The sequence below is a fragment of the Centroberyx affinis genome, unplaced genomic scaffold, assembly GCF_046629955.1.
Source record: "Centroberyx affinis isolate AG114_WGS23_722 - 3 ecotype Tasmania unplaced genomic scaffold, CSIRO-AGI_Caff_v1 ptg003056l_1, whole genome shotgun sequence".
In the NCBI taxonomy this organism is placed as follows: domain Eukaryota; kingdom Metazoa; phylum Chordata; class Actinopteri; order Beryciformes; family Berycidae; genus Centroberyx; species Centroberyx affinis.
In genome coordinates this window covers 151499-166219 of record NW_027281143.1, presented here as the reverse complement: position 1 = coordinate 166219, position 14721 = coordinate 151499, and the positions used below count along the sequence as shown (strand labels likewise).

Below are 14721 nucleotides of genomic sequence, written 5' to 3'. Positions count from 1 at the left end.
TGTCATTTCGTGTCAGTCGTCCCTTTCTCCCTGCAAACTTCTTCCCCCTTTCCTCAGAAGTCGTGCCTGCTCACTTGGTCTCTGCATTGTTACAAATCTCAGCCATCTGGCCCATCCGCCACCGAGCCACATACCACCCTGATGCCCCTGCCCCTTCATACACAATTTGTCCTTTTCCCCTTGTCAGGCTCCATTCTGACAACACTGAAAATCACATGTCTATCTAGTCATGGTTACTCTTTTCAGAAGTGAATGACCAGGGCAACCAAATACTGTTGATGTCCAAAGTTTTTGTCATTCTTTTGCTTCATAAAAACATAGCAGTGGGTATACTTCCACCTGGAGAAAGTCAGCTTTCCTAACATTTATCATCTAAGCTCGCTCGGTGTCAGAGGACAACAGCTACTTCTGGTCAAAACAAATGAGGCGGATGGGGCTGGGAGACAGTTTTCTGAGCATTTGACTTCAGCCTGATATTTAGAGGGGGTGATGACAAAAGTAATGTTACATGAGTAATGTTACTGGGAAAAAATAACAATATGACTTACATTATTCATATTATCACTGAATAACATGCACCCTCCAGCACAGGTGGCCATGGATTCCTGCTATTATTGTCTCATAGGTCTGGCTGCATCTATTTCTAACAAGTGTTTGACTCAATTTCTGACACTGCAGCCTGAGAATCAATTGACAGCCATGTAAGCCCCGGTTGGCTGCTACAGCAGGGTCACCGAAGCCCTCCCACAACATGGCCTTGGCACAACCTCCCCCTTGTACTACAACCTCATTTACATGCTGATATGCAACCTCTGTGTACGCTTCGCACTCACGCCGTACCCTCCGACACCTGGGTCCTGAATTCTAAACAGCAGACAATGTGTTATGATCCTTGTTTGAATCCCAATTGTGTCTTTTACTGCCCTATAGCATAAAATGACCACAACACTGTATATCTGGCCTCGGTCCTGTCTGTGTGGAGTTTGTTCTCCCCGTGTTCACCTGGGTTTCCTCCCGCAGTCCAAGGACATGCAGGTGAGGTGAATTGGAAACTTTAAATTGCCAATTTGTTAGACCTGTGATGAACTGGCGACCTGTCCTGACTGTTTCCCTGCCTTCCATCAAATGCATGCTGGGATAGGCTCCAGGCCCCCCCCCCCGTGACCCTGAATAGGAATGGAAAAAATGACTGAATGAATGAACGAAAGTCTGAAAATGACACAGGATATGAGCAAAATCTAACTTGGACAACTCTGAAAATACAGCATCAGAAAGCAAAGTCATTTCTTCAGCTTTGCTTGATTTTGTCAACTGAATAAAACTGTATCCATTTCTAAACATATAAAGGTATATTTCAGCTGTGTTGGTGGTTGACGGCCTTGCTGCTGGATACATACAGCAGAAGCCCAGGTGTGCGCGCTGCGGATATAAATACTTCCTCTGAATTCTCACAATAGAAGAACCTTTTCATCAAAAGTAATTTGATTTCTTTTGTGAGTGTTGACTAATTCACTTACGTAGGGTGTAATCTGATTATACGCTGCCGAGTCGGCGAGGTGGAAGGGGGGGGGGGCGGGGGGGGGGGGAGTAGACTGCGTCACTAGATCTCGTCAAGTTAGAGTGGCATCTGCCCTTCTTGATGAGGAGGACTGCCTGCCTCCCACCCACCCACCCACCCACATCTAAACAAATGGGTGCCTCAGACACGAGACGGCCGCTCTTTTACGTAACCCTGTGGTCCCGGGGCGGGTGTTGCGCCGTTTACCACCTGGGGGGCGACTGCAGGGGGAGCGGGGGGGAGCGTCGCAGCACCCCTGGCCTCTACTCCTGTTCTTATAGAAACAGCCAGTCAACCACGGAGATGTGGAGTCAACTTCGAAGACGGGGCGAGCAGAGCTGAAAGCCAGAGGCTCGGAAGGCTGCAAAATGATAAATTGTATGGCGACGCATGAGCAGACACGCACTAAAACACACACACACATTTGTAGCTATATAGACAGACACCCAAATATTACCTACCGAACAAAGGGGCAGGTGTACAGGACAGTAAGTACACATTCATGTTCGGGGGGCAACTATGTACGAGCCCGGCTGAAGAGGATCGGATCGATGCCTGGTTCAGTCTCTTAGCATGGAAGGCATATGGAACCACGCTTGGCCTGGCTCACTGGATTACACACATGGATTGAAGTCCAGTAAGCATGATGAAATGCGCCATTCTCTACCAATTTCAACCCGCTGGGCTTGCACAAACATGCAGACACCAGCAATTCCACACACACACACACACACACACACAGAAGCCAACTAACACACCTTTATCATGACCCTCTCGAGAGTGGGACTATTAATATTACACTAAGGCTCAATAAGCACTATTTACTCGACCAGCCTATTTCTTGTATTCTTGTATACCAGTGTGCTTTTAGGGAGAATGAACAAACACAAAACACAAACATGCTCTCTCTCTCTCTCTCTCTCTCTCTCTCTCTCTCTCTCGCGCGCGCACACACACACACACACATACACACACTCAAGATAGACAGCAGTGCTGCCAGGCATGCTGGTGCAGAGGAGAGGTAGGTGTGGCAAAGTAAATCTAATCACAGTAGGTGTATGCTTTTGAGCATGGCAACCTGCTCTCTATTCTAGCTCCCAACATGTCCACTAACACACACACACTAACACACACAGGTACATTTTCACTTATGAGCTCACCTTCATATCATCCTTGTAGGTTAATATTATATAATCATATATCATACCATCAATCAAGCACCATCATACTATCAAGAATCAATATTAAGGATACTGTATTTAAATATAAAAGTGTATTCATTTTCATGGTGTTAATTGGAATGTAAATGTAAAATTAAATGACAATAGATTGAAAACTTGATTGTCAACCAAACTGATGACATGGTAAATCACAGAAATAACTATTCTAAAATCAAGCTAACAGAAGTATTATCACTTGTACTATATATTTTTTGTGTGCCGACTAGCTCCAACAGCCACACCAAATTAAAGTCAGAGAAATCAAGTAGGAAAAAATATATTTCTGTGGCGATGGATATCTCATAAGGTCCTGAATTCATCTGGCTAAGGTAAGTCCACTGATAGTAAGAGCGTAGCCTCTTGAAGTTTATCCTGAATCTATTTCTACAGGGGGACATGAGGCAGATTTTGTTTCAGTGATACAGAAATCTAGTTTTCTTTGGTTTATCAATGAACGATAACACCCTGGCTCAGCTAACACCAGTACAAGGACTTTGTAATTACGTTAACTGCTCAGTTATTTCCTTCTTAGGCCTATCCGACAAGCACAAACTCAAAATCTTCAGAAGACAAACGGGGCAATTGGAAGCTCACTCGAAAACATAACACATCCTATACCTGTTGTTGTGGTTGTTTTGGCACGTCGTGATGAAGACCTAGCAGTTTGAAATGCGTCAACAGCTACTTTGACTTCCATACTTGTGCCGACTTACCTCTGACATAAGACACTGACAGACTTTTTACATCCTCCCCCATACAAGAGCATCTTAATTCCTGGAAAAGCTCAGCCCCACCACAAACTCTTTCAGGTACAGGGTTTTGCTTTTTCGTTTTTTTGGCAGCAGCTAAAGTGTACTTGGCAAGCGAAAAAGCCGTCAGAATGAAAAACAAAACGATAATTTGGTGCTGCAAAACATGATTCAGAACCGCTTTCCAATGTTCTATTTTTGGATGCTTTACAGAACTCGGACCAACAGGGTGACAGTCATGAGCGCTGTTGTACCCACTCTCACTATGCAGTAGAAGTCAAGAGACAGCAACATGCAATGTTCAATGAGATGCGTGACACAACTGAACTACTGCTTCAAAACGAGATCACATGTAAAAGACAAAAATGTAAGCAAACTTTGGACCAAACTTAAACAGCAGACTCATCTGCTTGTGTGTGTGTGTGTGTGTGTGTGTGAGCCAACAGCCTCTAACAGTAGGTAGGCTCAGCTTCTTAATTTTTGTGAAATGCATAAATATATGCAGACCTACCTCAATTTATATTGCCTATAGATGGAATATTTTCCACATTTCAACATTTCCAAAATGCGAGACGCAACATATACGCGACTACTCAAATGACACATCTCATATTTTAGCACTCATCTGAGTATGGACAGCCCTCTAAACCAATCTCACTATATTATAAAGCGCTGCGAGGCAAACAAGACTACCGACTACTCTCGCTCTCCCGATCCGCCCGTCTCGCCAAAGCTCATAAAAAGCTGCCCGGGAGCCCAGAGAGAGAGAGTCTGCATTTTACATGAACGGTGATTAGGAGGAGGAATACAAAGCGGAGTTAGGCCCCGGGTTAGGCTCTTAATGGTCCAGATCATTTCTGGCCAGCGGTAACGGATCGGAGGCCCGGAGAGCGGGCGCTGACGGAGACGGCGGCGGGTCATCAGGGAAGTGATGTACGGCTCTTCGCTCTCCTTCTCTGTCTCTTGGATAAGTAGATCCGGGAAGGGAATCGTGGGGTCGCTGCCAGGACGCCAGGACGAGGCGGCCCCCCTCTCCCCGCCTCCGCTACAGGCTTCATGGGAATCCGGACTACTTTCGAGTCTTTCACCACGGGCGTTTTTAGGGAAACGGCGGTATGTACATGTCTGTCTGTGTGTGTTGTGTTGTGTGTGTGTGTGTGTGTGTGTGTGTGCATTCACACCGCACAGAACGTAATCTAACTAAAGCCTCGCGCCGACCATCTCGCTCCCCGCCGCACCGCTGCCTGGCAGGCTTGCTGGTTTGCTGGCTCTCAAAGGAAATCAAGCGCTCCCATTCACAATTTGCTGTAATATTTACAAGCCTCATACAATGAGATCTTTTATTTCGGGAGTTATGTACACCCGGCAGCCAACTCCTACAAGAAATATTAATCACAACGCAAAATAATCAACACGCAGAGTCGTATCGTCTCGAGCGGTCGCGGGGACTTTTTGCTGAAAGCGGACGCGTAATGGTGTGAATTGTGCACTCTATTATCGTGATTGCAATGACAGCCCCCCCCCCCCCCGCTTGAAAAAAAGAATGGGGCACGTAATTACATTCGGGCTTATCAAACTGGTACCTGGGGCATGGGAAAACCAACCCCTGCTTGCATCTCTGTAGCGGAGTGATAGGACGGGGGGGGGGGGACGGAAGCAGATGCGGCGTCCGCGGAGACGGCGGAGCGAGGGGGTCTCTGCCGAGTCTCTCCTCCCGAGTTCCGATACGCGATTCGCACACAACGGGCGGGCAGACGTAGCCGTCCGCGAAATCCCCCGCGGGCCTTTCCGTGCCGTAATCACCGCCGCCTCTCAATGACACAGCCGCCACCCCGCGGCCCATCCGTCATTCCCGGTTCCTCTTCGCTCATGTTCCCTCCCTTCATCTCTCAACGAGGCACGAGGGATGTGCTTCAGGTTGTTGCGGGCCTAGCCTGAAGAAAACAGGCTACCATACTGATAAATTGAAAAGCGGGGGTGGGGGGTACTTCTCAATATAACTGAGCGGCACAGTCAATCAGTTTCCTCTACAGGGTGCAGCAGCAACCCACAATCAGTAAGGACTGCCTCCAGATTACACCTAGTCCTAATTATCTCAGATTCCTCCATCTCCTCTTTGCAAGCACCTCCACGCAAAGGCAAGACAAATTCACAGCTAGAAAACTTTCCAAGAGCCGGCGCCAAAAAGTTAAATATAGACACACACACACACACACACACACACGGACTGACGGATAGTTACACACTACACGAAGCAACCCCAACCCAAAAGGATGGATGGGATGTTTAGTCCATTTGTCCCTATGATGAGTCAGTGGAGACAGTTGTGTTAAATAAGGTCAACTCTTTCAACTGCCAAGAGCACAGGGAGCTGCTTGTCAAAATCTCCCAAGGGAGGAGGTTCAAAACATGACAGAAGAAACTCCGACAGAAAAATCCAAGCCGCACCGAGCTGACCCTGATGAGATTTTGCGACTTTTGTAAAGGTTTTTTTTTTTTTTTTTCCTGTAACAATGGCGCGGGGACATGCTCGGTAGGTGGTAGAAAGCCACGCTACTGCGGAAACTCTCAATAGGGCATTCTCATTAAGGGGGAACGGTGGAGCGAACTGGGAAATAATATGCCAAGTGTGCAGAAGTCTTGTTCCTCTGCTATAACTGGAAATAACACCAGAGTTTCTGTCACACATGCTCATAAAAATCAAACCCAAAGAAAGGTCTGAGGAGAGTTTTCTGCTCCATACCTGATTTTCTAAATGTCTCCGGGGCAGTGGAAACTACAATATAGTTCCCAATTGGTCAAGAGTGAGATCTTTGGGTACACTCTAAGCCTAATCATAGAGTGAATCATACTGTGTTTTTTTTCTCTCGCTCTTTGGAGTCAAAGCTGAATAAACACCAATAAAGGACTAGTGACTTGTTTACAGCCAAAGTCAGTTTGGCATCATCAGCCAGCCTAACAAGCTATGTCCACAATGCAGCAAGGTCTAACAAGAGTTGGGCTTGATCTGTATTTTCACCCAATGATATTTGCTTTACGGTGGAGAGCAAAGACTAATTAGTCGGTGAGTAATTATGAGCTCAAACAGCGGTCGTTGGTGTCCACTCCTCTCAGCGGCACGGGCAATACAGCATCACCAATGTCAGCAAAATCATGCTGAAATGGCTGCTTCACATCTAATATAAAAATAAATAAATTTCAACCTGGCCCTTGCCAGCAACATCAAAACAGCTCCAGAAACTCCATCATTCGAAACTGTAAGGTTTGGACACAGGGTAATCAATTGCGAAACTAATCTCCCAGCATGACACATAAAAGAGACATCGACTCTTGACTTCATGCAGCAGACTGACAGATCTTTTAAAGTGGGCTCGTGGGTCTAGGAGTAGCAGGTTTTAGAAGACCGGCCCCAATAAAGCATTATAAGCACAATGGGAGACGTGCAAACAAATACTAGCCCACTGTGTGCCTCACCAGCTGTGGGATTAGCTCACTGACCTCCAGCTATGCCCTTGCCAGTTAAAGTCCCTCTGGCTCCCCAAGAAGCACCCAACATCTAAAAACACTCCCAGCAGCTAGCCATGCAATGCTTGCAGGGACAGACTATTTGGGAATGTGTCCAGTCCGGAGAATTTAAAGGAAGGTAATGCCACAAAACAACAGACATCTCATTAGTAGTTCCATAGGTGAACAATTGGACATACCAACTCTACTAATTTGAGGTGACTATGGCCGAAGAGAGGAATGTCACTGTCAAAGATGTAACAGACAACATTTTCAACCGCATTTTATTGGAGTCCACACTTCAGCTATTCTTGTATGAACCACTATACACACTGCAGAGGAGATTTTGCAAAGGAGGCAAGAACGAGCTGCCACCGCGAGTCGAGCAGCTTCCCCCCGGGGGAAAAGGCGCTGGGATGGACCGGAGGGGGCCGGAGAGGCTCGGGCTAACGGTGACCGGTGATCCGTGTGACGGAATCGCACCGGCCGTGTCCATAGAGACTGAGAGTATACGCTGCAACAAATGGAACGGTCACAGTTTTTCGCTTGAATCCATGGAGTCGTCGTGTGTTACTAAACATCAACGTTTCGATGCACGCGCGGTCCTAGAAACATTCGTCCGCACAACCAACAGGATAAATCGGTGAAATCGCACGTCACCGGGGATGTGTCGGTCTCGGGTTTTGTCCCAGATGGGGAAGATGCTGAAACTATTCACCGGTCAATAGGCTCAAGGGAACGGACCTGTCGGACTGTGGGTTAGTGGGAAAAATCTCTCCCTCGCCTCTCTGTTTCCTCTGAGTCCAGATTATTTGGGGACAGTGCAGCATTTTAGCCCCGTGAACAGTCTCTAATTACAGAGTAAAAGAACATCGATCAGTCATTAATTGTATTTCCAGCAATTCCAGCAATCGCGGATTGTACTTTTAAAAGAAAAACATGATTTTAGCATCTGACGGTGATAACGGTGACACTGGCCTGCCTTGTGATTGTGTAACAACCTTGTGAATTATCCAATCAGCTTTTCCTTATTACTTCCAAAAGAGAATTGTCTGATATTATTTGCAGGACCCTGGCATCAACATGGTTCAAATCCTCGGGCGAGCAAGTTTGCCAGTATTATTATTATTATTATTATTATCATCATCACTATTATTATCAGTGGTAGTAGTATTAGCCTGGGTTTTAATTAGAGAGTTTTAGCATCCCATGGCCTAAATGCTGTTTCAGAGGCTTTTCCACCCTGACAAGAAACACTGGCAGAAATACTGAGTACTTGTAATGTCTTGGAATTTTTTGGCATAAAAACACTCAGAGTGGAAGGTAGTGAATATCGGCACAGAATAATGGCTATCAGTAGCTTCAATCCAAAAAATCGGTATCAGCCTTCAAAAACCAATATCGTCTGAACCCCAGACTACAATGCAGACTTTTGCAGACTTAGGCTTGTTTCACATAAAAAGTTAATGGTGAACAAGCCAGAAGAGGAGGGGAAAAAAAGAAGGAATAGAGAAAAGCTTTTTTTTTCGCCAGCCAAGAAACAGAAAATCATTTGGTTGTTCAGCAGGAGTTTCACACTTGGGCAGACAGCAGTGGCAGTTATAAATATCTCTATCAAGAACTTCTGTATGTGTGAGCAGAGCTGAGCTGCCGTCGGCAGGGCTGGGGAGCTAAAAATAGCAGGCAGGCAGGCAGGCAGCCGACGCTGCCTCTGTCTCCACTGGATTTGATTAGCCCTGAAGAGGCTCTGTCCCTTTTTCTCCCTTCTCTCTCTTTGTGGCAGCGTGCCTAGTCTGGAGGCCTGGCGCTCTCTCACCGCACAGAGCCACTGAGAGACACTCTTTATCATTAAAAAACTGCTTACCTAGGATTTTGTGTGTGTGTGTGTGCGTGTGTGTTTGGAGGGTTTGGGGGGGGGTTGAATGGATGAAGAAGAATGAATCAATTCATAGCGAGGCATTATCCACCCTCCCTAATGTAATGTGGACAGTTGGTTAAGGCAAGACTAGATCAATGTCTTCTAAAACTGTATGTCATCAAGGCTAATATCTGTATATACATCCCTTGTGTTTACCAGCAATCTGCAAACAAATAAAACAAAACTAGACAAATTTTGAACTGGGGACCACTGGTTATGGTTCTGACAGCTGATTTGCACCATCAAAATTATGGCCAAAACCAATCATTTAAATTAGGGATATGTCCAATAATGAATCTGTAAATGAATGTGAGGCGGTGTGTTTTGAGTTGGATAGGTAGACATCCCTATTTGGTTTGATTAAGTATTCAAAATCTGCAAAAGACAGCCAAGAGTCACAGGGTCATACAGTGCTTGTGTGCTCCAAGGCCCCTGCTACTGGCAACAGCACCTAATAGCCCCCTCTCACTCAGGCTCTTTTACTCGACAGCCTCAGAGGCACACATCTATATTCTAACGGCGACTTCCATATTGCAATAACACAGCATTACGGAGAGGGATGGCAAAAAATAGCATTGGTTGCAGCTTCGCGACACCCCAGACGTTTGGGGTTTGGAAGATAGTGCGCGGGTGTTTCTGAGGGGCCTCGCTCTTTCAATATCACAGCTTCCCTTGAAATGCCCCCCGATGCCATCTGTCCGTCGGAGATAGGTTCATAGGGAGGCTAAGTGAATGAGCAGGACTGCACGCCGGCCAGAATTACAGTGAGTCATATGCAATCACAAAAAGGTGGGATTATCTCTTTTTCTCTCCAACTCCCAGCCTGTCACTCAAGTGGTGCTTCACCTAAATCCCTAGCAGATGGGAGTGGGGGGGGGGGTCCGAATCCTCATAAAACCCGCTCCGCTGCCGCCGTTTGATTCACGCGCAAGACGGGTGCTCCAGCGGTGACGTTCGCGGCGATACTCCGAGCTGCGTAAAATGCAGTAAAGCCGCCGGCACTCGAATGCGGAAAACCTACACATACGCGCGCACAGTCCAACCAAAAGAGGGCTCGAGGAGGTCAGGAGAAGACGGTCCCTCATTGAAGAGAGGCAGGAGGACTGAGAGAGGCGAGGGCCGTGGAGAGACGGGGTGAGAGAAGTAAGTGACAGTGTCGGAGAAACCGAGCCCCCCGGCCAGTGCCTTTCGGTCTCCCGGGGATGAGTCACTGAAAATGTGTAAATAATCAGCGAAACGAGCGCGTTTTGAAAAGGCAGACCCTCTTCACCTGCGCTGAATCCGCCCCCCCACCCCCCTTCGACGCCCCGCGCATTTTTCAAGCCCACGGGCACTTGTGATCCGGGCGGGTGGGGGTTGAAAAAAAACAGGCGCTGCGAGTGAGCGATGAAAGGTCAGCCAGATAGACATGTTGACTCCACCTGCGCTGATTACAGATCAGCGGTGATTTATTGCACTTTACTCCCCTATAGTCCGTATGCTTACGTAAACCTGCCAACAACTGCTCCCTACGTCAAAGTAGGAGCACATGCAGCATATAACTGAAATAAAACTGCCATTATCCAAGTCTGACGATCACGAATTTCAGGTCACATTTTACAGATATGAGATTAAATCCAAATATAGGATGCACTCTGTATGTTCTACTATGGTCTTCCATTCTTCATTGCCAGCCAGTATTCCCGGGAGGCTTTCAATTTTGCATGCATTCATCCTTTTCATTGGCCAAAAAACAACTATTAGCAGCTAACACAAAATCTCTCTCATTCTTTTTCACACACACACACACACACACACACACACCGACAGATCAAGACCCACACAGCGCTGGCATTTCCGGGCTTTGGCAGTATGCATATCCAATAAGCAGTCTAACACATGCAGAGCCACAGATGAAAAATGGAGTAATGAGAGAAATACAAAAGTTCACTGGGTGTCTCCGAGCAAAATATCAGCGCTTCCTATTACAAACCTAATCAGGAAGATCAGCTCGGCACCAAATTCTGCGAGGATGGAGGTGGTCTTAAGAACACAGGGCCGCGGAAGATGAAACAAAGCCACTTTAATCTTTCGCACCAATATGGAGGGAAGAAATCCCTGGCACTAATATAGTTGTTGTAAATCCAGGTCTACCAAATGATAAAAACAAAACACCTAGGCTATATATAAGAGGAAAAGTCTAATAATTCATCAGTCACAGACTCATCTAACTCATCTAGCCTGTATCAAGGCTTTTCTTTGATACCCAGCAGACATTCTGATATCGAATAGATGCTGAATGATGTTGAATGATGTTGATACGATGGACTGCACCAATGTTGAAAAGGACATTAAATATAGAGCCAAAATGAAAGTTCACACCTCCTCCGTAGTCGTCCATAGCTGCTAACTGCATCGTTTTATGAAATTGGACCTAAATATCTTCCTGATATCCATTTCCAAAACTGTTTTAATGTGAAGAACATATTGTATCATATTGAAAGTGAATATTTGATGCTTGTTTGGGTTGACGTTGGAGCTGCATGTCACTGTTTGCTGGGTACTGAAGGTGTGAGTTACACAGATGAAAACAATATAAAGAGATAAGTTATCAGTGTTTCCCAGAGGAAGTTTTGCAGCAGCGGTGGCAGGGACGGGGGAACTTGCAATTAAAGAAATAAAATTAGAGCTTGTGAATGTTTATGTAAAAGGTGAAATCCAGCCACATATTACCCTTTGCTGTTGCTTTCCACATTTTTCTGCCAAAGAGCAGTGTTCAGGAGTTCCACACCCATAACGGATGTGTTTATTTTCACCACCACAGCCTCGGTTACGCGCAGAATAAAAGTGATCGGCTTTTCGTCAAATTGTGAAATCCCACAGGAGCGGCGGTAAAAAAATCGAATGTAGCGGAAACACTGGTTATGCCTCTGGAAAAACAGTATGCAGGCTAATCTGCGCGCGGTGCTTTGCTGAGCACACATTCAAAAGAATCCTCCTGGTCTGCCGCTTGCTCTACGAAACAAAAGCAGAGAACGCAAATCCTCACGACCCGGTTTATGGACGGACTTCCGGCAAGACAGGAATCCATACGTAATTGGCCTGCGCTGGGATTACTTCAGCCGAGGTTTCAGCACCATAATCTGCTATGAAACCCCGAGCTGCCAGTCAAACTCTCCCGCTAACAAGCACAGCCGCTGATTAAAATGCCCAGCTTACCTTTCGCTATGGAAGAACGCGGCAGTAGAGGGAATAAAGGAAATGTCTTTGCTTCCTTTATAGGCTCTGGATATCCAACAGGTTATGCAATACATCCAGAAGGGAGATGAACAGCATGCGAAGGTGTGGAGGGGAATGCTGATGTTGGTAGTTGGGTTGAGCAGAGTGTTATTGGTTAGATAAGGGTTAGGTCTTTAAAGTATGCATAGGATCTCAATGGGAGATTATCCACTGTTTATCCATCACAGCCTATTTAACCCAAAGACACTTTTGTACAGACGGTTGACTCGACAATGTGATTGTGCTGTGTCTGTGTGGCATGTGTGTGCGCCATGACACTATTCTGGTGAGTGACCAATGGGAGTGTGGAAGGAGAGGCTGATAATCAAGATTCATCATTCAAAGGAGAGGGAACTGAGCTATCGTTCTTAAGAGGGTACGAAGACGCCAATTTTGCGGGTGTTAACAGGAAAAGAATGTAACAAGCGGTGTAACAAATGACCGCGGCGAGTGATAAGCGATAATACCACTTTTTAAACGAGTAATGAGTAATGAATTACATCTTCTGAATTACAGGCCCAGCGTCGGGGGCGAGTGGATGCGTTCTAATCCGCATCAAGAGCGTTCGCCGGGGGTCGTTAATTGCGTCCCACTGATTGAAAGTGTGGGCTCCGACAGGCACCGGCGCTGCGGCTTCTTCTTCTGCTGCTGCTACAGATGAGTCACGGCGGGCGAACTCGGTGAACCTGCTCAGTCAGCCCCTCAGATATCCACGAGTCCTCAAAACAACTCGCTCCCCCTGCCGCTCCACGCGCATTCTCATTCCGCCTCCATCTCCCATCTCGCCGCTCTCTCTCTCTCTCTCTCTCTCTCTCTCTCTCTCCCCTTTTGCCCTCTTTTCCAGTTTCTGGCGAACACCTGTGTGCGAGGTCTTCTGTATCAGGGTGGAAAGGGTGTTCGTGTCTTGGTCCAGGGACTGAAAAAAAAAAAAAAAAAGCAATAACGCTGTATGTGATCACAGAGGGGGATCTTTTATTTACCTTGATGTGGTTGTACTCGGCCTTGCCAGACTCGCTGCTGACAGGCTTGGTCTCCGCCCGGGGTTTGAGGACCTGGCGCAGCGGACTGGAGATGGGCAGGCCTGTCACGCTGATCCCATCTGAAATGACAGCGCAACACCGCACGGTCAGCACAAAGGAACGTACAGAACATACAGCACACACAGCGGCTAACAGGGCATTAAAGAAATCCACCCTCGGATACTCTTCCGCTGTTCAATATCAGCAGTTTGTGATGCTAAACTAAGGCGAAGTAACTATTGCAGACATCCAATGTTCATCACCAATAGCTGTTAAGTTAGTGTTAAAGTGTTTCAGGGTGGATCCTTCAGAAACATCTTGAGAAGGTATTCACCACGCAAAATATTGTTATAATAATACTGCTTTGTTAGCTGCTTTTTTGGCTTGAGAACAAGGCTTTTTTTTAAGCCTTTGTAGTTGAAATGTCTTGTGACACCGGCCTCTCGCTCGTCCTCTAACGCAGAGAAATGCATGGAGAAAGGATGTATGGAGAGAAGGTGGGGAGAGGAGATTGGGAGTGTCCTGAGGACAGCGAGTATTCAAAGCCAGAAAACTCAGCACCTGGCAAAGTAATCATTGAGTCATTCCTATTGATCAACAAGCCTTTCCACCCCCTGAGAAATATTACGATCATTTTTGTGCTATGAGGCAGTAAAAATCTTACTTATTTCCCCTTTAAGTTAAGCAATGGTATAGTGATTGCCTGCACAACCACAGGTTCTATTTCTTATGATAAAAGATCAAGATAACATTGTTCTTGCTTGTTATTCTAAGCACGTGGAAGAAAAGAAAAACAAAACTATTTTCTCAATCTAGACCTTGAGAGAAAGCACTGCAGACACAGGAGCAGCTGCATTATCAGCAGCTGCATTAGGCACCACCACAGGGGTTGCTTCTTTCAACCCACTCAGACAATCCTCAAAAATGACGGCAGCGCCCACTCTCTGACGTCAGTGGACTCATATCTGTCTCTCCGAAAGGAAATTGCTGGGCTTTGGAGCAGCTCCAGCATTCAGGCCCTGCAAACCCACACACACGCACAGAGACGCTCAAACCCACCAATAACCAAATGCGATTGTTCACACATACAAATAAAAAAGCATGCACACCCTCATATCTGTTTGTCAACTACCAATATTGTCCGCCTGGGTATTCTTAGTGTTGTTGCTCACTGGCTTCCAATTTGAAACTGTAGTCCAAAAAGTGGCACATCTCTCACACACACAAACTAAAATGGCTCTATGTTCTTTGTAACATTTTTTGAATTAGTAATTTAACTTTATTTTGACTTCTACATTAATAGAGATGGGAAAAACCCGACAGCAGTCACGATTGCACATCTCGGGGACTAATGTCAGAGGATTAAAACTAAGATGGAAGCTTAGTAAGATAGACGCTTAGTAGTGTTCAGCTAAATTTCTGGAAAATGTCAAGTAGTTAATGTTGTGCGGAGAGCCAATTTGATTCTGGGAAAAAAAGAAAACACAGAAAACAC

General features: G+C 46.2%; 1 protein-coding gene across 1 annotated transcript in view; it reads right to left on the bottom strand.

Annotated features, from left to right (window-relative positions):
* Positions 1-14721, bottom strand: part of trappc9 (trafficking protein particle complex subunit 9) — a 171338-nt gene that overhangs the window by 93607 nt on the left and 63010 nt on the right. Inside the window, exon 18 of the mRNA XM_071537471.1 lies at positions 13188-13306. Within this exon, the coding sequence (XP_071393572.1) occupies positions 13188-13306 (119 nt within the window). The remainder of the gene's footprint in view (positions 1-13187; positions 13307-14721) is intronic.